Below are 23,087 nucleotides of genomic sequence, written 5' to 3'. Positions count from 1 at the left end.
TGAATTTCATTCTTGGCTTTACTACTTGTAAAGAAAAAGAAATAGAAAAGGTCTTACTTCTAACTGAAACAAAAGGGAGGCATGTATTTATCTGTCGTTTTTGTCTGCAGTGTCTGTGCCAGGTATCTGTGTTTTTGTATTATAATGTCAGTTTCAGAGAGACAACAGAGAGGGATGTTCTGCTAAATGTGTGGTTAGGTATCTTAGGACAAGCACTGAATTAAAAGTGACTTGGTTTAAATTAGGACAAAGCTTTCTGAGAATGGAGATCCTAGCATCTAATGTTGAAACATGAAGTTAGTTGAAAGAAAAAAATGGAATTTAAAATATTTCTATTGATTTTTTTTTTCCCTGGATGCAAAATAAGCAAATACAGAGAAATCATATAAAGATTGACACTACGTATAAGTTGCCACATGAAATTGATCTTTCCTTTTTTTACTTTTCTTTTTTTTTTTTTTACATTTTCATAACTGCAGAAAGCAACTCCTGGTTAATGTAAGCCAGCCTGCTTGCATGATAGTTGCGATAAATGAAAGACTTTAAAAGGAATATTATTTGTGTTTTGTAGCTACATACCATTCTATTTCTATTTTTTGCTGTAGTGTTTGCTGATATTAGAAGAGGGAATGGGTAGAGGAAGACTTATTTTCTGTTCCAAGTATAAGGGGAAAGAAACAATCACTGAATGTGATCTGCAGATAAGTTCACTGGTGGAGTAAATTAGAAAATTGTTTGAGACAGGTATGATAATAACAGATGTAAGTACTGCTTTATGCCCAACACAGTAAAAATATTTTTAGACAATAGAGACCTTAACAGCAGAATCACTGTATTTGAAAAAAGAGACATCTTGATCAACAAGAAATGTAACATTTTATGCTCCCTGAAAAATGGTGATACATTAAATTCTTGCAAAGCTACGAGCGGTGTGTTGGTTGTGCAGTAGCAAATTTGAGAATGTGGGTTACTGATCTCAAAAAGCTTATGTAGATGCACAGTTGTAAGGTTTGTCTTGCAGCAGACAATCAAACCTATCTTTGACATGCTGAGGTCTCCTAGATGCCAAGCAGCACATGAAACAAGGTAGACAGAGAAGCTCACTGGTGCTGTTAGCAATTCTTCCAAGGCTGCAGGACAGGCCAGGCTCTATAACCTGTGTTACATTTGTTTGTGAACTTGAAATATCTTCATGGCTTTGCACTGCTGTTGGACTTTGAAAGAGAAAGGATTTTGCAGGAACGTAAAACTTAAATTGCTAATACATAAATCCTGGGGGAAGAAAAGTTACAAGGCTACAAATGAAATTGCAGAGCTTTCAAATCCTTTCATACTAATTCAAATAAACTTGGAAAAACAAATCATGATGGTATCCCAGCCATCATAGTCTCACAGTAGTAATGGCATTTGGATGTCCTTAGAGACATCCTCACAATTCTCTGTGGGTAATGTAATAGATATTTTTAAAAAGTGGAAATAAAGAATAAATCAAGCCTTGTGTCATTATGAAAGACAGGATGTTGATTGAACCACACATTTCTTCAAGAAATCTGAACTCATGAAGGCTAGTAACAAACCAGATAGTAAATAGAAGGACTACCACAAAAATGAAAGAATAGGTAGCCAGAGATATATGCGCAGCTGCTGGGGAAAACAAAAAAAGAAAAAAAAAAGAAAAAGGGGGCATCCTCCAGTGTAAAATATGCAGAGGCAGAAGGGCATTCACCTTAATCCCTGCTTCATTATGGAGTCAGAGTCCTTAGCTGTCACAAATGGAAATAGAGTGGTCTTGCACGTAAGAGTGTAAGGTGGTATTTTAGAGACATTTGTTTTTTCTGCTTGTTTTTTTCCTGACTGTCTCTGTTTGCCAGCCAGGCCCTGGCAGTTGCAAGGAAGACACTAGAAGTAGCTGGACCTTTGTGAAGAGACAATATAAAAATATTTGAAGACAAACATTTGAATGTAGATCCTATTGGAAAGGACTTCAGCAAATTCAAACATATCTAGAGTATCTCTCACAGGGATTTGTCTTGCTCATTCTTAACTGCCTCAGAAACAGAGTTTAAATGCTCACCATACAGACCAGTCATAAATTGTTCTTCTTTCAACACATCATCTTTTCTATAAAATTTTCACTAACTCTTTTTGAATCTTGAAGTCATTTAGCTACTACCTTGTTTTTTGTGTGTGTATACCTTTAACCATTCTAGTTGCTCTTGTGAAGAGTCTAGTTCAGCAGCATGGAAGCAATAGCTTTCCCAAAGACTTTGCTTCTTGAAGGATAAAGAAAAAAAATAGCATTTTTTTCTCATCTGTACAACAAATATTATTCTTGCCCATAAGTTATCATACAAATAGATTCAAAACTTAACACAATTTAGATGCTGTTGATTTTTGTTTTCTGAGAGCATATACAAACAAAGTTGTCATTGTATTGATGAATAGAAAGTTCTGATGCTTAACCACCCTTTAATTGAAGAAATTTTTCCTGATATCCAACCTGAACTCCCCTGGCACATCTTGAGGTCATGTCCTCTTGTCCTGTTGTTAGTTGCCTGGGAGAAGAGACCCTGATATTGTGTACTGGTGATACATGGATGTTTATTATAAAGCATTGTGTCGTTGGTTTTTTAGTTTTTCCAATTAAAACAGAAATATTCTCAATGAAATACAAAGGCAGACTAAACCTGACTTTGCAATATGAAATGTCTTTGTTCTAGCCTTGTGTATCTGAATGGAGATGATATTTTAATTAAGTCAACAATTGATTTTTGAGCTCTGTCTGTGTAATCAGTCATTAAAAACTGTATTACCTTACATTAATTTTTCGTGGTTAAGTGTGTAAGTTCTTTAAAAGTTGATAATCTCTTGTTTTCCTGCATCCATATCAAAGTAGACTGTGTTCCAAAGTCATATACTTAGGCTTCTTCAATCAGCTTAAGGTCTTACTGGGCACATGGGTGTATCATTCCAAACTTCAGTGGCCTGAAAATTGTACACTAAAATACACTTAAGATTACAGATAACAGAAAAATAATGAGGTCTGTTACATACTTAGCATTTCTGTTTACTCTTACTCAAAACTTATCTGGTATTAAAAACCATGAAAAAGAAAATTAGTTTTGTTGGTCCAGTTCTAGTCACGGAAGGATCTTCACACATCACTGCAATGCCAGGCAGAAATAAAGCATCACAAGCCTTTTGCTGGTAGCAAGACAGCTGAAGAAAGAAACAGCTCAGGAAGAAATGAAGCACTGAGACAGGGAAGAAGCACTGCATCAGCATTTTAGTAACTTTGAAAGATATGGTGATTTTTTACTTGAAATTTAGATTAGTCAACCATTTCTCTAGCAAGGTATTAAGAGTCGCATTTCTGCCAGGCTATACTGTTTCAGGATGGATTTGTGTTAGATTTTGCTTAGGATAACATTTGTAAACTAAACAGTTATTAACTGGGCAGCATCCTACAAAGGCTTAATTGATAATCTAATACATTTAAAAGAGCTGTGAAAAAGTTGGCAAAAGATCAGTGTCAGTGGTTTTTTTTCGATAAGAAAACTATTTTTTTTAGCTCTTCACCAAGTACGTAATAGCTCAAGAATGTGGCATGGGTGTCATATTTGCCAGAAGCAAATGCTTTTCCTGTATTATATGATTTCTGTAAAAAACTTTAAGCAAGGGGCAATTTATATTTTCGTGTTTTGATGCTAAATACATCTGTCACAACAAAGCTTTAAATTATTTATATACTTCAGTCAAAGGACCGTGGCATCTTTGTCTAGATCCAGCATGATGGAGCATGGTGGTAGAAGTATTGGAGATACAGAGAAAAAAACCCAGCTGTTCAGCAAAAGCTGCAAAGTCAGCTGGACTGCATCCAGTGTATGTTAGTATCCCTATACTAATTTGCATGTGGTACTTTTACCCAATTGTTTTAGGACTGAAAATGTAATCTGAATTGCCAACATTGTGGAGAATGATTAATGATTCACAAAAGAGAAGTAATAATTGCAAATAGTTATTTATTTCTAATTTTTCAGATCATCTAATTATTAACAAGAAGATTGAGATTTCCTTGTTCAGTAGATTTTCCTTTGATGATAAACTCTTTTCAAAAGAAATAATGTTCTACCTTTTACCATCATAGTTGTTCTGTAGCTGGGTCAATTGCCTTTCACTTTCAGCTAAATAATTAATTTACAAGTTGAAATGTGTCTTATCCCATTTATTCAATGATCTGTGAAGCCCTTATATGTTTTAAAGGACATACAAAAAAATCATACAACACTTAATATTTCACTAACTGGGATTTTAAAAAAAACAACAAAAAAAATTTTAAAAATTAAAAAAAAAACCCAAACCATCTTATAAAAAGCTTATAAAAACTGTAGCTGCTTTGGTCTTTTTATATATTTTTCTCTATAAAGATGGCACTGTGACAAAATACTTTGTTGAAAAAGTACAATAAAAGTACTGAGAAAATAGTATAGCTTCTGTCTCTGTGTCTCTTAGTCACAGAAGGGGTGTTATTTTCATTTATTGAATACATCCTCATGATACTGCAAAATTTCAGATTAGAAAAATTGATGTAAGCTTTTAAACCTTGTAATTTCTGGGTCCATAGTTTAACGATTTTTGATCATTCCAGCATACTATTGCACAAAATGATGACAAAAAAGAAAGCAGTGAAAAAAATAAGGAAGATAACATTGTTATTAATAATACTTTTTAAAGGAATTTTTATTTTCAAGGTAATAGAATTTGTTATGTTTGTGATTTATTTCACAGAATGGAAAAAATATGTAGGATAAAAATTGTAGTTAATTTCCAAATACTGTGTAGCAATCACTTTTACTAATACGAGTTTTTAAGCAGATCAGATGGCACCATGATCCCATCACACATCACAGATGCAAACTGCCTACTGCATTCAGAGATTGACGTTCTCCTTCACAAAGGGAAAGTTTTCTAGTAATTTTCAGTCTCTCCTGAGCTTATACTAGTAGTATTATACTTGATCTGCAGTTTATGCTCATCGTTCCTTTATTCTATATATGACTTGGAAGAAGTAGCTCTTTTAGTATTTGGGAATCTATTTATTATAGTGAGTAATCTAGTGCTGGATCCTTGACCACTTGCTCTTGCACTTTTCTTAATCCATCTCTTGCTTTCTAATCTGTATCACTGTTAGTGACTGGAAAAATGTGAGCAGTAGTAGTTATCTTTATTTAATTCACTCATTTTTTGTTTACAGATAAGCCTAAAGTAATTCTCCACATCTATCTGAGCTGACCTAATTAATAGCTCCTATATCAAGTTTTTGTTACTCTTTGATCTTTGTCCCTTCTTAGCCTGTTCTGGTTTAATAGCATCATTCTCGTTCAGCTGCACTACTTGAAGTTTAAGTGTAATAGGATGGTCACAACCATCATCTGCCATTTGCAAAGCAAAAATAAAATAATGAATAAATAATAAAAAGCTTTCACCTGGAAGCATATGGGGTCACTGAGCAAATTAATGTTGTCATGAAAGTAGCACATATCAAAGAATTTTGATGTCCTACAGCAAGGAGAAATATAAAATAGCAATGCAGACCTAGTTCTTCCAAGAAGGTGTGTGCATAACCTTATTTAGCTTATTTAAATATAGAATAATGACTGAAGATCCTCTGTTGAGGCTTAAAAGAGCTTTGATTTTGTAATACTTCACTATGATAAGGTCAAGTTAAATTGTAATACTTAGTACTTATTCAGTATGTTGACACTGGAATGCATTTTGAATGCAAGAATATAACCTATTCCCTAAAATGACACGAGAGATGCTGTTGTCTGATTCCAGCTGTACACATATAATTGCAGTAGTTAGTTGCAAAAGAATTGCTTTTTAACTGAAATATTGAACTAATAGTTTTCTTCTACTTTCAGTGGCCTGAGTTGTTAATTCTGATTTCCACAGAGAATTTAATGATGTTTCTTTCTTTGTACTATTCCTACTTACTTACTAAAGATTTAGGAAAAATGATTCCAACGTTATACATGATATCACTAAAACCATAAATAATCTTTTAAAAAAGTTTTATAGGGTTTTTTAGATAAAAATATTTTTTTCAGTGGACTTGACTGATACTGTTAGTGGAGTTTATTGGACCAAGGCTCTTTGCCAAAATACTTTTAAACTGAGATTATTAAAATATAGTTTAATTGCATAGTGTGAATTTAAATGTTGCTAATATTTTACTTAGGGAAGGCATTCTATAGAATGCTTCCTACTTGTGTATTTTATCTGCTATATACAGCCCTTAACCAGAATGGGTAGAGCATTTTTATGTAACACTGAATAAATAACACTTCTGTTCTTAAAAATATAATTTATTTCTAGATATAGACATGGTGTACTGGTTAAAGTACAGCGCTGTCTTCTTTGTTAATTGTGTTTTTTCAGGCTATTACAAAGTTATCCTATAATCCCAAACTCCTTTGTCTTCTTCCCACATGCACATGGTGTTGCTTTACTCTTGCATGAGGTTGAATGATCACAGCTGTGGGAGAGAGGAGAGGGGGCAATGTGCTAAGTGCACAGTACATTCTAGAGGAAGAGGCAGAACAGCACCTTACACAGACACAGTTTCTGTGGTACCTTTGTATTAGTGAAAGGATATAGTTGTCATGGGCAGCAAGGGAGGCTAGAAAACATCATGACCACCACTGCAGGCATTGAATATTGTTATATCCTTGATTGTTAATGGAGAAGTAGGTACACATGCTTACATTACTCACCCTCTTGTAAATAAGAAAGCAATGACTGTTCATCTTCTTTTTTTCACCACACACATAATGTAATGAGAGAAATTAAATCAGAAGTCAGTTCTGCTGCACATTGACTTTTATGTGGTCTTGTAATTGATACTAGGTCAGATAAAAATATGCAGTCACTACCATTCCACAGAAGAGATCAAAAGCACTTACTGAAGAAAACATTTCTGAGAATGTTTAAGAGCAGGTTCTGTTGCTTCTGTAGCTTACTTCTCAGATATTGTCTCGCGATTTAGTTAATTGTTGTTAACATACAACCTACATTTACCTTTTGAATAGGCATTTTTAAATGCTTATTCATTCAGGTAGGCAAAGTCTTCAATACTTGTCTTTACTGTTTTCTGGATTTTTTTCTGTGTACTTAATTTGGAGGTGAAGAGAATTGAGGAATGAATTCCATTGGATTAGTACAGATATTTTGAACTACAGTTGAATGTCAAAGCAGAATAGGAGAAGTGTTATAAAAATATGGGCAGCTAAAGTCTTGGATGATTATTAGAATTAGGTTTTTTATTAGTGCTTAAATAGCTGATATACACAGCTGTTACAAGTCCAACAGTTTTTACTACTTCTTACTTTAAAGCAATGTTTTCCTCAGAATTCTTTTGCTAATAAACTTTACAAAATGCTTCTGTGGTAGTAGATTGGAAAAAGTGGGTACACTGATATATGTATGCAGTGGTGGCTAGTGTAATTGTTTTTTCAAACTGTCAAGATCATGATTCAGCTCAGCACACATTTTTCTGGATGACTTTAGAGAAAGACTGTTTTGTGAAGTCTAGCTTCAAGAATTGCTCTTCAGAATGAAGGGAAATAATAATAATTAGAAATTACAGGGGTTTTGTAATTTTCATTTTAAAAAATGTTTTAAACAACATATAAATGCATTAATTCCACTCTGCATAAATGGGAGCCATCAATTGTATAATAAATTTTGTCAAGATTTTGTGTTGTAAATGTTTTAGTTTAAATCCTACAGTATATGTGATACTGACAAATGAGTGCTTTTAAATGAGTACTTTTGCGCTAAGGAAGCATATAACTCAAAGAGCTATAAGCAAAATTTATTTCTTATGTAGTCCACAAGGTGAAGTATCATTAGATTTTTTTGTGTCTTCCTCCATAGTTCTTACAGGTGTAAATAACTCTGGAGATAGAGACATCTCAAATTGTGCATGTGAGGCATGCAAGGAGAATGTAAAGCAAGTGCAGAGGCACTTCTGTGTAGATGTTTTGTCCCATTCAGGCAGGTCAGGAAAAGACAGAGGCTAAGATGAGAGTAAGACAGATTTGCTTGCCTCAGTTATACTGTTTACAGATAGCAAAATATCCAGAGCTCCAGACTGTGGGATGTACACATCAGTGTAAGACACAGAGCACTTCTATAGGGAAGGTAAAGCCCTACATGATATTTCAATTTCATTAATAAACACAAAGTAAAGCAAGTTGCAAATTTATGTAAAATTTGGTCTAGTCATGAATAGATTTTGGGATAGAGTAGAGAATAAAAGTGTTGGGAGACAGGCCTTTTTTGCCATTTGCCACTGTGGTGTGGTGAAATAAAGAGAAGCGTGATGTACTCCAGTTTTTCTACAGACACAGCAAATTTATTCTGTCTTTGCAGTGTGTAAGTGAAAGAATCAATACAAGGCATAGAGTTTTATCAACTGTGAAGCTTTGCTTTTCTGCAGGGCAGATTAGTGCTACAAAATTCCAGCACTACTTTAAATCCAGTACTCTGGAGAGTAATCTGATACTCATTTGTAAATCTTCAAAAACAGCTGAGTGTATTTATTTCTTATAATACAAGTCAAGCATGATCCACTTAGCTAATTTTGAAAATCTTATTTAAGTGTATCTTATTCCTCTCTGTTTGCTGATTGTGAATGTGAGTGACAGTGAGTCTTCTGTTAAAACATCAGCTTCAAGCAGGTATTTAGTAGAATTTTTTATTGCAGTGCATTGAGTATGAGAACTCACTGGGATGCATATGGATGCTACATCTTTAAAATCAAAATCTATTTAATTTTCATCAGTGTTCCTTTTAACAAGAGATTGAAAACACATTTAGGTGTTTTTCTTTACTGACAATAATTACACATTAAAGGAGTAATAATTTTACTGTTCTGTAAAATTTCAACCAATCAGTTCCATATAGAATGAAGATAGAATCACTGCCAAAATATCACTAATCTTAAAAAATAAATTTCCAGTATTTTTGTTGCCCATTTACAAGAGAAGTAGTATTCATTAAACTTGCAGTAATTGTGCAGTTTTGAAAATTCAGAAAGTTGTCCAAAATATGTTTTGAACTGCATGATTAGAATGCAAATGAAAATATGATTAGAATGCAATATTTCTCATCAAATAAATGCAGCTCCACTTTCATCTTTAATTATAGAATTGGCCTCTACACATGGTTCCATGCACTTCTATGAAATACAGCATGGGAAAAATAATCAAAAGAGAGTTCCTACATGTAGTATATATGAGCTTTTTACAGCCCTTTGCAAGAGTTTTAAACTTACAAAAATTCTGAAAGCAACCTGTTATTTTGTTGTGCTTTGTTTTATTTTTAATCACTTCAAAATTCAGCATGGGGATAAACCACGACAATGACCACCCATCCTGTGCAGATGGTGTCCATATCATGTCTGGGGAGTGGATTAAAGGACAGAATCTTGGGGATGTTTCATGGTCTCAGTGCAGCAGGGAAGATCTGGAAAGATTTCTCAGGTATATAATTAAAGAAAAGAACTCCTACTGTATGTCATTTACAAATAGTTGCAATTAATATACTGAAATAATAAGTTTTAAATATTTTTTACTTCTGTGGGAGATTTGTTTTGCAAAATCCGTCAAAATATTTAAAATCATCTCAATCTAATATTAAAATCTGTTTCCAGCAATTATATGGATTTTTATGTTTTCATGTCTTAAGGTATATGAATATATTCTTATATACTTATATACAAATTCTATATATGTCACTATATTTACAGTGTATTAATATGCTGTGTACTGAAATGTTTGGCTACCAAAACCTTAATCCATTAGGTAAGTTATGCTAAAATGTCTGAAATGCTGATAGATTAGATTATGTTTCTGCAAATGTGCAACGGAATACATCAACTTAAAGCAAGTGGGCCATATCAGTTTAAACATGAGCAGCAGCCCAATGCTGATGAATAAAAAAATTGTAATTGTCCACGTATTTCAAATGTTGTATGCAAGTTTAAGTTGGTGTGGCAATCAGACTCTTGGATTGCTCAGCGTATGAATCTCTGCATATTACCAGGTCAAAGGCCAGTAACTGTCTGGTACAGACGAATCCTCAGAGCCTCAATTCTGTGATTATTCCCTCTAAGCTCCCAGGAATGACATACACTGCAGATGAGCAGTGTCAGATTCTTTTTGGACCAACTGCTTCCTTTTGCCAAGAAATGCAGGTAAGGCTGTGTCTGTACTTCAGAAAATACATCTGCCATCCAATTTTTGTGTAAGAATAGCTTTTGTACATGTGTTTGGTAGAGAATGTAGCACCTTTGAAATAAGAATTTTACATTTGCTTTCCAAAAATTAATATGTACATTTTCATTTGATTTTCTTATAAGTCGTGCTTTGGGTCTCTGGATATCCTGAAATGTGTTTTATTGATACTTTCCTTGCACTTTAGAAACAAAAGATGTCATAGTGTTAAGACTTCTTGTTGCAGCAAGTGGAATATCTGCAATTTATTACTTGGGTTCCATTTTATTATGGTTTGGGTACTGACTGGCCATTTCTGACCAGCAGAAGATTATGCTGTGCTTGGAGGAGTAATAATGGTGTTAGCTGGGCTCTCTGCACCTCCCAGGAGGCCCCTGTGAGCCCAGGCAGAGCTGTACAGTGCCATGACAAGAGGAGTTCCAGTACTTAAGTCAGTTTGCTGATGTTGCTTCATCAGCAGTGTGAAGCAGTGTCACTAGATATTAACCTTAAAAAGACAGATTAGCAAAATTGAACAGGTCTTCCTAATTTTATGAACTGATACTAGAAGACATCTGATTGAAGAAGCAGTTTCAGAATGGTTTTTACAGGGAAAAGTCAACCTTTTTTAACATCAACAGGAGAGACTAAACATGTTGGAAGCCCTTAAGACACTAACCAAGACAAGATGGGAAGATGATATACAAATTGTCGCGGGCTGGGTTTGTAACCGGGCAGTTATGCTTGCTAACCTATGACACAAATAAGTGAAGAGCTTGGATTATGGATTGATAGAGCAGGGACTAGAGGAACTGTGAAATAAAATTCCATCAGAATCAGTGGGCAGATAGTCTGAAAAGGTTAGGAGTACTAAATAGGAAAACATAATTCCTTTCCCCTTTAGTTCTTCAGTTCTCTTCCTGTTTTCAGTTTGGACACAGTACTATTTCTTCAGAGACTTTCACTGAGACTAATCTTTATCTAAAAGACCCTCAAAGGAAACATTACAGTACATGTACGACTAAGGCATGCTGAGAGTGGTAGAGTTGAAGAGGAAAAAAAAAAGCCATAGTTTCTGGATTTTGTTTTAACTGTCTTATCGAAAACATTTTCACTCTGGCCATGAGCAGTAAAATTCAATGTCACAGTTCTACAAATGTTCTTCATTACTTCCAAGGGCTTTTTTCATGAATTTCAACCTGATTCTTGCTTTTTAGTACATTGTTTTCAATTGAAGGATGCGATTTCTGTTTTTCATTCTCTAGGAGTCTATTTTGAGCAAGAAAATGGCAGAGTGTTTAGTATTTCTTGTAGGTCTTCTTTAATGATTAAAGATTCTCAAAAGTAATTGAAGAAAGAGACAAAAACTTTGCTGAGACAAGACTTGCTGTTGCATAATACCTTTGTATGCTTTTCATTTGTCCCTTTATTATTACCTTTGTGTTTTGTTCCACTTCAGATATTTAAATTCAGATAGTCAAGTTGTCCTGTGCTTGTTGTGTTTTTTTCATAGATGCAGTGAATATTCTTTTGACTTCCTGACTCTGAGGTTTCTTTGTTTACATTATTATTTTAGAAATATTAGGAAATTAAATTCAGTGAATATTACCCAGGTAGTGTTCAACTGTTTGCACAGAGAGTACTTAAGTTCTAGGTGCTCACACCTTATTGTCCATTTCTAGTCATCTTCAATTGTGTTCCCCTCTTCTGACATTCTGTATGTAAGAGGACACCTTTCAGCTAAATCACTTATTTTAAGCTAACTAAATTATTCTGCTTTTTCCTACTTACTGGATCATTGCTTTATATTTATATTAAATATTTATACTGATATTAAAATTGTCAGAAATTTCCTATTAAATATTCGTATCAGTATACCATTTTAATTTAAATCCAAGTATAATGTGGGTTTGCTGTGAAGAAAGAATATAGTAATGATTCAAGACAATAAAAAAGGCCTGTGTTCATTTCAACTATTCTTTTTTCCTGACAAACTACAATTTAATTTTAGTTCTTGTCATAAAACCAAATGTGTTACTTGATAATCTTATGGTCTTAACAGTTAGAAAAAGAGAGCCCAATAACAGTTTCTGAGAAGAGAGCAAGGGGAAGAACCGTCTGCAGTTTTTCCGAAATCCTCTGCAAAACTGTCAACCCTGAACAGGAAATGGTATAATGAAATGTTGAACCAAGACATTATTGCAATGAATTTTAAGAACCTTTGATCTATTAGAAATTACATACAAATGAATAAACAACACTAAGGACAAAATTGAGAAAACATGGTGAGAGTGGTGAAGTAGAAGAGAAGTTTTCCAAAGCTTCCTTGAGACCTCTGTAAAGTCACCTTGTTGGTTTGGTTTTCTTCTGTGTTCTTTTATCTGGAAGCAAAATTTAGCCTTTTACCTTCCTTGCAACAAAAAAAAAAATCCAAGAAACTTGATCCTCAGTTTCTAGACCTGACGAGCTACTTAGAGCAAGCTTAGGCACCGTATTCAGATCTTCTTCTTTTGTTCCCTGCTGTGGGTCTTCAATTTATCACATCCTTTAGGGAAGTTTCCTGCTAGTCCAATTTGAGATAGAACTTCTAAATAATAGAAATAATGTTTCTTTGGTGAAGGGGAAACTCAGAGCAATGGATAGAGCACAGCCCAGAGGATAAGAAAGTCATCCTTCTCTTACATGTTTTCTTCCTGTTTAGGAAGAGAAAGGAGGAAAAAGAAGTTACTGTTTGAATTGGGCTAGAACCGAACCATTTAAACTTTCCAGAAATCCTTCATGAGTTCTAGCACGTGGACTGTGCAACACCAACATCATCTAACTGTGAAGCACTCTTACTCAGTATCTCATTTTATCATCTTCTTCAGAAATAAAAAGATGTTAGATACAAAAAACAAATATGTTGAATCTAACCTTGCATATAATTGCATTTTACTTAATATAAAAATGACTCAAATTTCTTTTTGTTCATTATGCAAATTATTGTGGCTGCCATTAGAGAAATCAACATTTAGAAGACCTTTCTAAATTGAATGCAGTATTTCATTAGTTATTGTATTACTTTATTACAATAATTATTTAATTATGCATAGGTGACCACTGAATATTCTGTGATATCCAGACTACTTCCTTTAATCTCTGTATAGTGTCTCCTACTCTGCCAGTAACTGGCAGTTTATTATGGTTATAGTTGTTGTCCACAAGCCAGGAAATGAGAGAAACACACTCCTCGAAGGTTCATTTAAATGTCAGTAAATCCAACAATTTATAGCCCAGGATTTTTTGGACATGTTCTACTTGCTGAACAGTTCATGCACTTCAGTATAACTGTGTAAACGATAAATTATGAACTATGTCACAATCTTATGTTTTTTGAGACTGGAAGATTATTTAATGAGCAGAGTTCCATACTGTCTTCTACATTAAGCAACTGTGTTTCATGTGTAACAGATATTCAACTAAGAAAACAATGGGGTAATGATGAAAAATAATCTTAATTCTACAGATATCATTGGTACAATCAATACTGCATTTGTGCTGAGATGTAATTTTCTACAACTGTTAGTACTGAGGAGCACTTTCAGATTGCACTTTACAGACACATTACATGGCAACCTCTGAGAAATACTACTGATGCTAATGATACTCCCTTGCTATAAAGAATTCCTCTTTATAATTTAATTTATTAAATGAAGTAAAGAACTGAAGGAACCACTGAGATCCTATTCCTATCTTTTCCTAAGTGAAGCCCTCCCATTCCCCTTTCATAAATGGTGTGCAGACTTTATTTTTTCCTTTTCATCTTTATTTCAAAGACTTTTTTTTCATATCTTAAGCAAAATTTTTAGACCCTAGAAAAGCATAAGTGGATCTCCAGGTTCAAGATTTATACCATATCACCATGCTTACCTTGTAAGGGAGCCAAGTTTGCTTTTATGCCCATAATGTCTTATGCAAGAATCAATTAGATCCTAACATTTTTTCACATAAGAGATAGTGAGATCATGGCCCAGAAGTAGTTCTTGGTGATTAAACGGGATTGTAAAACTTGACAATTTAATGCAATTGTTGAACTATTAAATATTGGCTTTTAAGATTAAAGTCCAGGATGTGAATGCTATCTGGTCAGTTCCACTAAAACAGTTCTTGTCATAACACAGCTGTGAGCTTTGCAAAGATGTAGGAGAGTGGTTGTATTTCATGGTGATTTTTAAGGCATTTCAGGGAAAGATCACAATGAAAAGTACAAAAGTAATGGAAATGCTATAGTCCTGGTGAAATATCTGTCCTCGTTTCAACCACCACATTCTAAACAATCTTGACTTTGCACAAATACTGTTGTAAAATTCCCTTTTTGTCATTCCCAGTTTGGTCATTCCTCTCAACTGAACTTTCTTTCCATATGCTTTTATGATTGGAAATGCATCCTTCTGATTCACATACACCTGCCTCAATATTTTAATTAAAAAACTCCAAACAGACACAAAACCCCCACAAAACTCCAAAGCTTGAGTGACCTTTGCTACTTCTATAGTACATTGTGACTTTCATGTTTTATTTTACAAGCTTTTGCTGTTAAAAACTCATGACTAACACATTCTTTTAAAAAAAAGTCCTTTGTGTGTGCTTGGCAATATTTTGTTTTCCAGTGTCCATGCAGAGAACTATTTTACAGATTGTGAATAGTCTAATATCACAATTGTAAATTTTTAATCTCCGATATCTGTTCCTTCCCTTGGCTCACCTAGAAAGCTGTAATGGTTGTTGAACTGTACTTTTCATAGACAACTAGTAAACCTTTGTGAATGTTAGCTTAGATATCTTGATTTTGACTGAGGAAAGTTTCTCCCCAGAGGAGTAAAATCCTGGTGTATAAGTGCCCTGATTTTGGAGTGACAGTAACATTGACACTGGCCTCCAGATTTCTGTTTGTTTTCAAATCAGACTGGATCTGCTTCATTGTGGGTTGCTAATGAAAAACCCACATGGTGTGTCATGGTGTTTGCCTGGCCTTATACAGAAATCCTTAAATTTCAAAACTTAGATGCTGACAGTAATCTCCATATCTCATACCTCTGGAACAGAAGTACAATCTGAACTGTAACTAAAGAGTCTATTTGTGATTTGACTGAAATGAAAAGCTGAGATTAAAACCTTACAAGTAAACCACAAATTTTAGTTTTTCTTGGGTTTGGGGAATAGTAAAGTTACTAATATTGAATGCTTATTTTAACAATTGGTGAAGTGAGTGTTTTTAGAATACAGTTCACTTACAGCTCAAAGTAGTTTCTGTCTGGGGAAGTTAGGCTTCCCTGGGTTTGTAGGGAGGTGGTATACAAGTATTTGTAGAAACAGTCAGATGCATACAATGCAGATTAGCAAGCAAAGTGTCTTGATTTGACTTACTTCATTTAGTTTACATGGTTCAAGTATATGTTTGTGTTTAGGTACCCAAAATACCCCAAACCCCATAAATCTGACTTAATGCCTCTCTGTATTTAGAAGAATTGTTTCTAAATATGTAAAGAGCTGTTTGTTGTAAGCCATAAGGTCAAAGTGTTTAGGGAAATAAAAGAATGATAGTGTACTTAAAAATGTGAAAGCACAAGAGAAAATTTGACTCTATTTTTTTGAAAAGTTGGATAAATCTGGATAGCTTTTCCACCATTTTAGTCACTCAGAAATGAAGATTTATAGGTATTCCAAAAAATATTAATTAAGAACATTACATTAACATATATTTTTTGTGGAGTAGTTCCAACAGTATGTCTCTCATTTCATACTTGGTTTGGAAGCACTTTGTCATGAACATCTGATACTCTATCTCATCTACTATTGTCATCATCTACATTGTTTAAAGAACAATGGACAAGAACAGAAATTACAGTTTGTTACTTGAAAAATGCTTGCTAAGATTACCCAGGAACAGGATAGAACGTCTGTGGCTGTGTTTTGGAGACATGCATAAGCTGGTTGTTGTGTTGTTATCTCAGCTTCAGCAAAAAACTCTTACACGATGAATTAGGAGTGAGTCTGACTGCTGCCATCCTGTCTCTTGTTTCTATACAATGCTTCAGACCTCTACAATTTTTGACTATTTTTGACAACTGATGTTACAGACATTTTTATGTGCAAGACTCCCACTGGAACTGCCCTGTTTCCTGGTTCAGACACAGTCTTTTGTTGAATTACGTTTCGTCTGCTTTTAGTCTTTTCTCAAGGTAGCATAAGATTTATGACACGTTTTTCATGCGTAGTGTAAAAGGCACAGAGACTCATACTGGGTGTACAGATATAACAAATCATTTCACTCAGAAAAAGCAGGTCTTCTGGCAGCCTTGGTTTAAAAAACACAGCTGTTCTTTACCTTTTATCCTCCTTGCAATGCATTCCCCTCTCCTGATCCTTCTTGCCCCTTATTGGGCAATATACATATTGAGGAGGATCACTGTGCCTATGCAATAATATTCAGGCCACAGTTCGGCCCCATGTGATGTCTCTTCACTTCCACTTGGTTTATTGTTAAGGGGGGAACAGACAGCAAGGAGAATGAAGTCATGACTGAAAACCATGGGAGAAGGAGGACTTTTTAGAGAAAAATAGGGAAAGCTGCCAAGGAAATTCAAGGAAATGTGAGCCAGCATCCTGCAAGGCTGTGCTTTCTTTTGAGTAAAGTAAAAACTCTTTTGTTCTGATACTTCTGAGGGATAGCTTTTCTTTCCATCTCTAAAGTTCACTGCTGACTTGAACCCCTGTCATATCCCGTCTCTTCTTTCCAGCAAAAATACTTCATTTGTGCAGTTACTTTGTGTCTTCTTTGTGGAGATCAGGTTCGATGGCTTTTGGAATTTTTTTTTTTCTAGAGTAATAAATGAATTCTAGAGGAATTATGAATCATTGGAAGAGTGTGATAGCAGCAGTCATTGGGATGGCACAAACAGGAGGGATCTAGAAGTCCTAGAGAAGCATCATTAGTAAAAGTCTGAGGAGACTCTGCCCACTTGGGGTTTTTTGCATATTTAATGTGTCTTTAAACATATTTCAGTACCATCAAACTAGTAAATTTAGACAACATTAGTAGACTGCATGCAGAAAGTAGTTTTGCATAGGATAGATTTTGTGCTTACTCTTTGTTTGGTTTTCAGCATGTCATTTGCACTGGGTTGTGGTGTAAGGTGGAAAGTGAGAAGGAATGCAAAACTAAACTGGATCCACCAATGGATGGAACAGATTGTGACACTGGAAAGGTATGCCTCTGGTGGAAAAGTAATATCAACTATACTGAACATCTAATAGTTAAGGAAACAAACTGAATAGGTCTTTGCACTTCTTTTAAGTTCCTATTTGCCTCAATTATCATAAAAATAAACTAAGTATAGTTGAATGTATTAAATGTGATGTATTTTATAATATAGATGTGAAAAAAGAACATTTCCCTAAAACCAGTGAATTAAAAAAAAGTTAGCCAAAGAGACAGATGTTTTAGTATTTATGCTGTTTTATTTCGAAATCTTTCTCATTTTGTATCATATTTATGAATAGAATGCAATTGTTGCTCTTCTAACTATAAATAGAAACTTAAGATTTTAAAGATACAGAGTTCTCAGCTATGATTTAAGATTTGGAAAAAGTCTCTTTGAAAGAATTGATACAGATTTGTGTTAAAACCTTTCAGGATAAGTTTTATAATGAAATATTTATAGTGTAAGTGCATGTAAAAGAGTGACAAATGCCATGAAAAGTATGCCATCACAGACAAACTAAATGGTCACCCAAGTCAGACATACATTAAATGTCCTTCAAGAGTTTTCCAGTTAAAATAATCTGTAATCTTTGTATATATCTGTAAATGAATATAAATAAACCCCAAATAGATAACAGAGAAAGAGCGTACATATGTCTTGGGATTTTCCTGATACTGTGCTGACAGCCATTTCCCACAGGAGTGATTTACTCTTTTGAGTCATATTACATTCACCAGAACTCTCATCATTCTCCTAAAATCAAATCAATCAACTAAGATAAAATTCTCAAAAAATATAATTTTATATGTGAAAAGAAAACCAGGTTTTATTTCTGTTCATATCTCTAAAATAATTGCTTCAATATTTTAATTCTGATAAAATTTCTAGTGATTCTACTGTCTGAAGTCAATATCTGGAAAATAAGGGACATTTCTGTTGTTTAATATCACATGTTTTACATTGAGACTGGGCTGCCCATGCTATGGAATAAGAACCTCTTACTAAGATTACCCAGAATTACTGATTGTAATTAAAATGGCTCATTGGGCCAGGCTATAGAGATACCTTATTTATGTATAGCAGTAAGAAACCAAGCAGACTTTACCAAACTATCCCAGGGGATGAGGAAGAATTATTCTTCTTGTTTGTTATCTGTCCAGGATGAGCTTTAGGTTACACAAATCACTGGCTTTGGGTCTTTTTAGTGGTATTGTGGAGATGAATTACTGTTGTCTTGTGCTCCTCTTGGGATCTTAGGAAGTGATGGAAATGCCATTTGCATAGCCTGTTCAACCTGGCTGGGGTTTAAGTCAAGGATTTATAAGCATCCCTCAGATTCCACACAGGGCAGATGCTATGTCTATAGAAAAATCCATATTTTATCTGAAACAATATCTTTAAATATATATGAGCATTTTTGATTTGAAACATCCAAGAACATTATAAAATATACAGTTTCTGGTTAAAAAATCTAATATAAAGGTGAAGCCATCGAACATGAAGACTTTTCAAAAGTGGTATAATTATGCCATCATTTTAATGTGATGATTTAAGAGAGAAAATTAGGATCAATTGATCAGTGAAAGCCAGTTTGAAACTGCAGGTGAAAAGGTTACCAGATAAGGATTTAGCACAGAGACTGAAAGTTACAGAGGTGTGTTCTAAAAGTAACAAAAACCTTTATTAAGTGAATTAGTGACACATTTTGTTTTGCTATAAATAGGAGACTTCTTTGTCAACTTTTTCCATTGATAACAGTAATTCACCAACAGTTCAGAATGAAAAAAGAAATGAGTTAAATTATTGATGTTAATGACATTAAGTGTTTGTTGTCTACTTGTAGCCTCATTGCTTCGTAATTGCTGAATCACAGAATTATGAAATTGTTACGGTTGGAAAATACCTCTCTACTTCATAATACACAGGACAGATAGCTAGTTAATTTGGTAAAGCACTAATTTCTGCAGCGTTTATGATGATTTATATGAGATAGCAACATAGGTTACAGAGCATAACAATAGTGATGGGATAGTTTTTGAGTGAGAAATTGCGGTTGTGCTGGGAAATGATATATGCATGCAAGATCGTTGAGTTTATTATTACTATTTAAATAAATGACAGAAATTCTTTTGACTTTCACAACACCAGCTTTTTGAAGCTTCCATTTTATCTTTGAATACAAGCTGTGAATAAGATCTTATTTTCTCTATTACTTTTTAATATATTTTTCTATTGAAATTGTCACTGGATAATCAGGGACAATGAAGTTCCTGCTGCTGGGAACTGTCATGCTGAAACAAGCAGCTCCTGCGAACAGCCCTGGACACTGTGCTGTGATCATCTATACAGTTCAGCAGGATGATGATCCCTGCAATAGGTTTGGACTGGACCCCAAAATGCTTTCGTAGGCAGTGCCCCATCTCAAATTAAGGGAGACAGCATAGTCTGGATACCTTTTCTAGGAGGCATCCTTCATTGGAAATGAACTTATTTTAGAGGTTATGGACAAGAATTGAATCTGCTCCTTGGCCACTTAACCAGAGAAAGGTCTCTGGCTGCTGCATTTACTAGGATAGACAAAAAAGCTTTGGAGAACACTTGGCAAAAATATATCTGACTGATATGAAAACTGTATGTTGAACCATGTGTTTATGTTTTGCTTCCATGTGCTTGTGGAGAAGTGAATTGTTTTGCATATGCCTTGATTTTTTTTATGTAAGAGCTGAATTTTTCCCTAGTGGTGTAAGGCTGGAGATTGTATCAATCGGACCTCTTTTACGGAGCACATGGAGGGGGAGTGGAGTGCGTGGAGCACTTGTAGCCGTACTTGCAACACTGGAATCAGCAGTCGACAACGCAAATGCCCTGGGTAAAAATAAGTTCAGGTTTCCATTTCTTTTCATCAGAATTTCTGAACAAAACTTGAATGAGTACAGAAACCATGAAGAAACAGTTGGCTTTTACCTAAGCAATTAATACTTTATGTATACTGAAAAACTTAGAAGAATAGGTATTTCAGTTTTTTATCGCATGGCAACATTATTTTTCACCTTTTCTGCTTCTGTCAAGAGCCTAGATAATATTAATGGAAGAATAAAACTTTCTTTTTTAAGCTTCAACTGAAGAAGCAACAGAAACTTAAATTCACAATTTCTGACTTGCAGATCGTCAGGGTGTAATTCTAGTCTTTAAATTTTTTAACTGTAGAAGATTGACATCTGCATCTCATCTGGAGAACCAAGAAATTGAAACTTTTACAAAGAGATCTTTCTGCCAGTTTCTCAGACATTTAGACAGACTCTCTGGAAACAGAATTTAGGTTCCCTATCTTGTGAAAATGAAAATTTTCTGCCATTGGGGATAAAGGGATTTTTACTTTTGACTTGAATGAAATTTGTTTCGCTATATCTCAGTGACCAGCTAAAAGGTGTTTTCCTTTTTAATTACTCAGTACCAACTTGATTTTTGTGGGTCATTTATACACCAAGTGAAAAAGAAAAATAGGCATAGGAGTGGGAACAGAGTAGAGTAATGAAGGCAAGTATAGGGAAGACTAAACCAAAGTGGATAAGAGTTGAGTCAATGGTTTTAAATAAACAATAATACAACAAAAGGGGGAAATGAAGAATTATGGAAGACAATATAGCAAATTTTGGGGCAAAATAGACAGGGGGATTAAAAAAGATAAATTGCATAAAGAATGTTGCAGAAAAGTTGGATATGGCTATACAGAAGCATATAAGCATAAGTTTAACAGAAATTCAGGTATGCAGAATGCTTTCACAGTTCATGCCATCTAAACACCTCTTTCAGCCATATACATTAAAGCTATTTCTAGAATTTACGGATTTCTTAATTTCACTCTCTTAAATTCATTTTTCCAGGAAGGGTTCCAAATAATTAGCTCCAGTTTCTGCAGTTCTCTCTTCATTTGCAGTTGTTCATTAGGACCTGGAAGCACAACTGAAGTGATCAAAAAGAAACAAAGCATTTGTCTGAACCCTGTAACACCACAGTTCTTAAAAGTGAAAAAGGAGAGGTAGCAAATCTTCAGGTGTTGCTTCCTTTCAGTAGCCCCTTTGGCTTAGCCCAGGTAGAGAAAAACCATCTCAACTATATCAAAACTGCAGCTGTGCTTCTCCTTACTGAACTCCTACTAGTCCGAATGCTTCCTTGAGGCTAAGTGTAAATTATGGCTTAGCACCCATCCCTCCTTATATGTAACGTAGCCAGTACAAAGAGAAGGCAAACATGTTTTGTTCTGTGACTTTGATTTTTTATGGGTGATTTCTGGATGCTAAGTGTCAAAAAAACCCCTGCTATTTTGAGTTTGTGTCTAGCATAAATAAGCTATACTGTAAATCTGACAAAATATTGCCAACAGTAAAGGGTTGTATTTATGCCATCTTTTCTAGTTCAGGCCTTGAAGGAGAGTGTCATGGGCCCACAACGCAGTATAGGGTATGTGAAAATCCTTCTTGTCCTGCTGGTGTTCCTGCCTTTAGGGACTGGCAGTGCCAAGCTTTCAGTATCAGATCTTCATATCAGAAGCATGTGCACCAGTGGCAAGCTGTCATTGATGATGGTAAGTATAAACCATCTCCCTTGTTCTTATCATCTGCTTATATGGTTTGTAGCTTGGTATTGTTGATCAAGAGAGCTACAGTTAAAACTAAAGTAAACAAACGATGAATGAAAAATGAGTCAGTTTTTTCCTATTTAATCAGAATTGTAGTATGAAGAGACTCAGAAATACCAGTTTCTAGAGTAATCGTTAAACATGCATATATCAGTTATATTTTTTACCTACAAAGCCAAAAAGACAGTGCAGATGTTGTGAGCCTCTGTTTTTGAGGAAGGACAGAACTTACAGCTTAACGTTGTGAGTATTTCACATACCAGTGTTTGATTTTGGCAGCAATCTGTATGTAATACATGCTGTAAATGTCGATAAGATTTCTTTAAATCCTAACAGCTACTGCATGCAAAGTCTTGGCATACTGTTTGCATGCTTCCATGCAACAAACTTGCTTTCATACCGTATCATTAGGAAAACACCCAAGTGGGAGTATAGTAAGATTAGACTTATACTATCTGCAAAATTAATGTTGGTTTAGGACATCAGTGACTAGAAAACAAATTCCCATGAAATGTAAACAATAATTGCCACCCCACTGAATTTTCTTTAATTTTTTGTTTTAATTTATTTAAATTAAAAACAAACAAAGGAAAAAGCACAACAAAAGCACATCAGTTATGAAAACAGTTGACTTGAGAACCTAAAGTCATAGCAACCCACAGTAAAGAAAACCTTGAATGACACAGGAGTACTGTGTGTGTTACCAAATTTTAAGTAGTTCATTACTATAAATTGTTTTAACTCTTGAAACAATTTATCAGAAAGCATCAGAAAGCATAGAAGACTATTTTGCTATCAACGTATTATATATGCCTAACTAAAGAAGGTTTTTTTTTTTCTAAGCCTTTTCTCAAGGTGCCAAAGGGAAAACTTGTGATACTATTTTCATTAGGCTTGTATATTAGCTCATTTCATTGTAAGAAG

At 34.5% G+C, this 23,087-nt stretch overlaps 1 protein-coding gene across 1 annotated transcript in view; it reads left to right on the top strand.

Moving 5' to 3' along the window:
• ADAMTS19 (ADAM metallopeptidase with thrombospondin type 1 motif 19) overlaps positions 1-23,087 on the top strand; it is a 135,718-nt gene that overhangs the window by 71,501 nt on the left and 41,130 nt on the right. Inside the window, exons 9-13 of the mRNA XM_069002224.1 lie at positions 9,408-9,548; positions 10,111-10,261; positions 17,426-17,527; positions 20,263-20,393; positions 21,940-22,109. Coding sequence (XP_068858325.1) covers positions 9,408-9,548; positions 10,111-10,261; positions 17,426-17,527; positions 20,263-20,393; positions 21,940-22,109 — 695 coding nt within the window. The remainder of the gene's footprint in view (positions 1-9,407; positions 9,549-10,110; positions 10,262-17,425; positions 17,528-20,262; positions 20,394-21,939; positions 22,110-23,087) is intronic.

This window comes from Aphelocoma coerulescens (assembly GCF_041296385.1).
Source record: "Aphelocoma coerulescens isolate FSJ_1873_10779 chromosome Z unlocalized genomic scaffold, UR_Acoe_1.0 ChrZ, whole genome shotgun sequence".
NCBI classification, from domain to species: Eukaryota; Metazoa; Chordata; class Aves; order Passeriformes; family Corvidae; genus Aphelocoma; species Aphelocoma coerulescens.
This window is presented reverse-complemented; position numbering and strand designations above follow the sequence as displayed.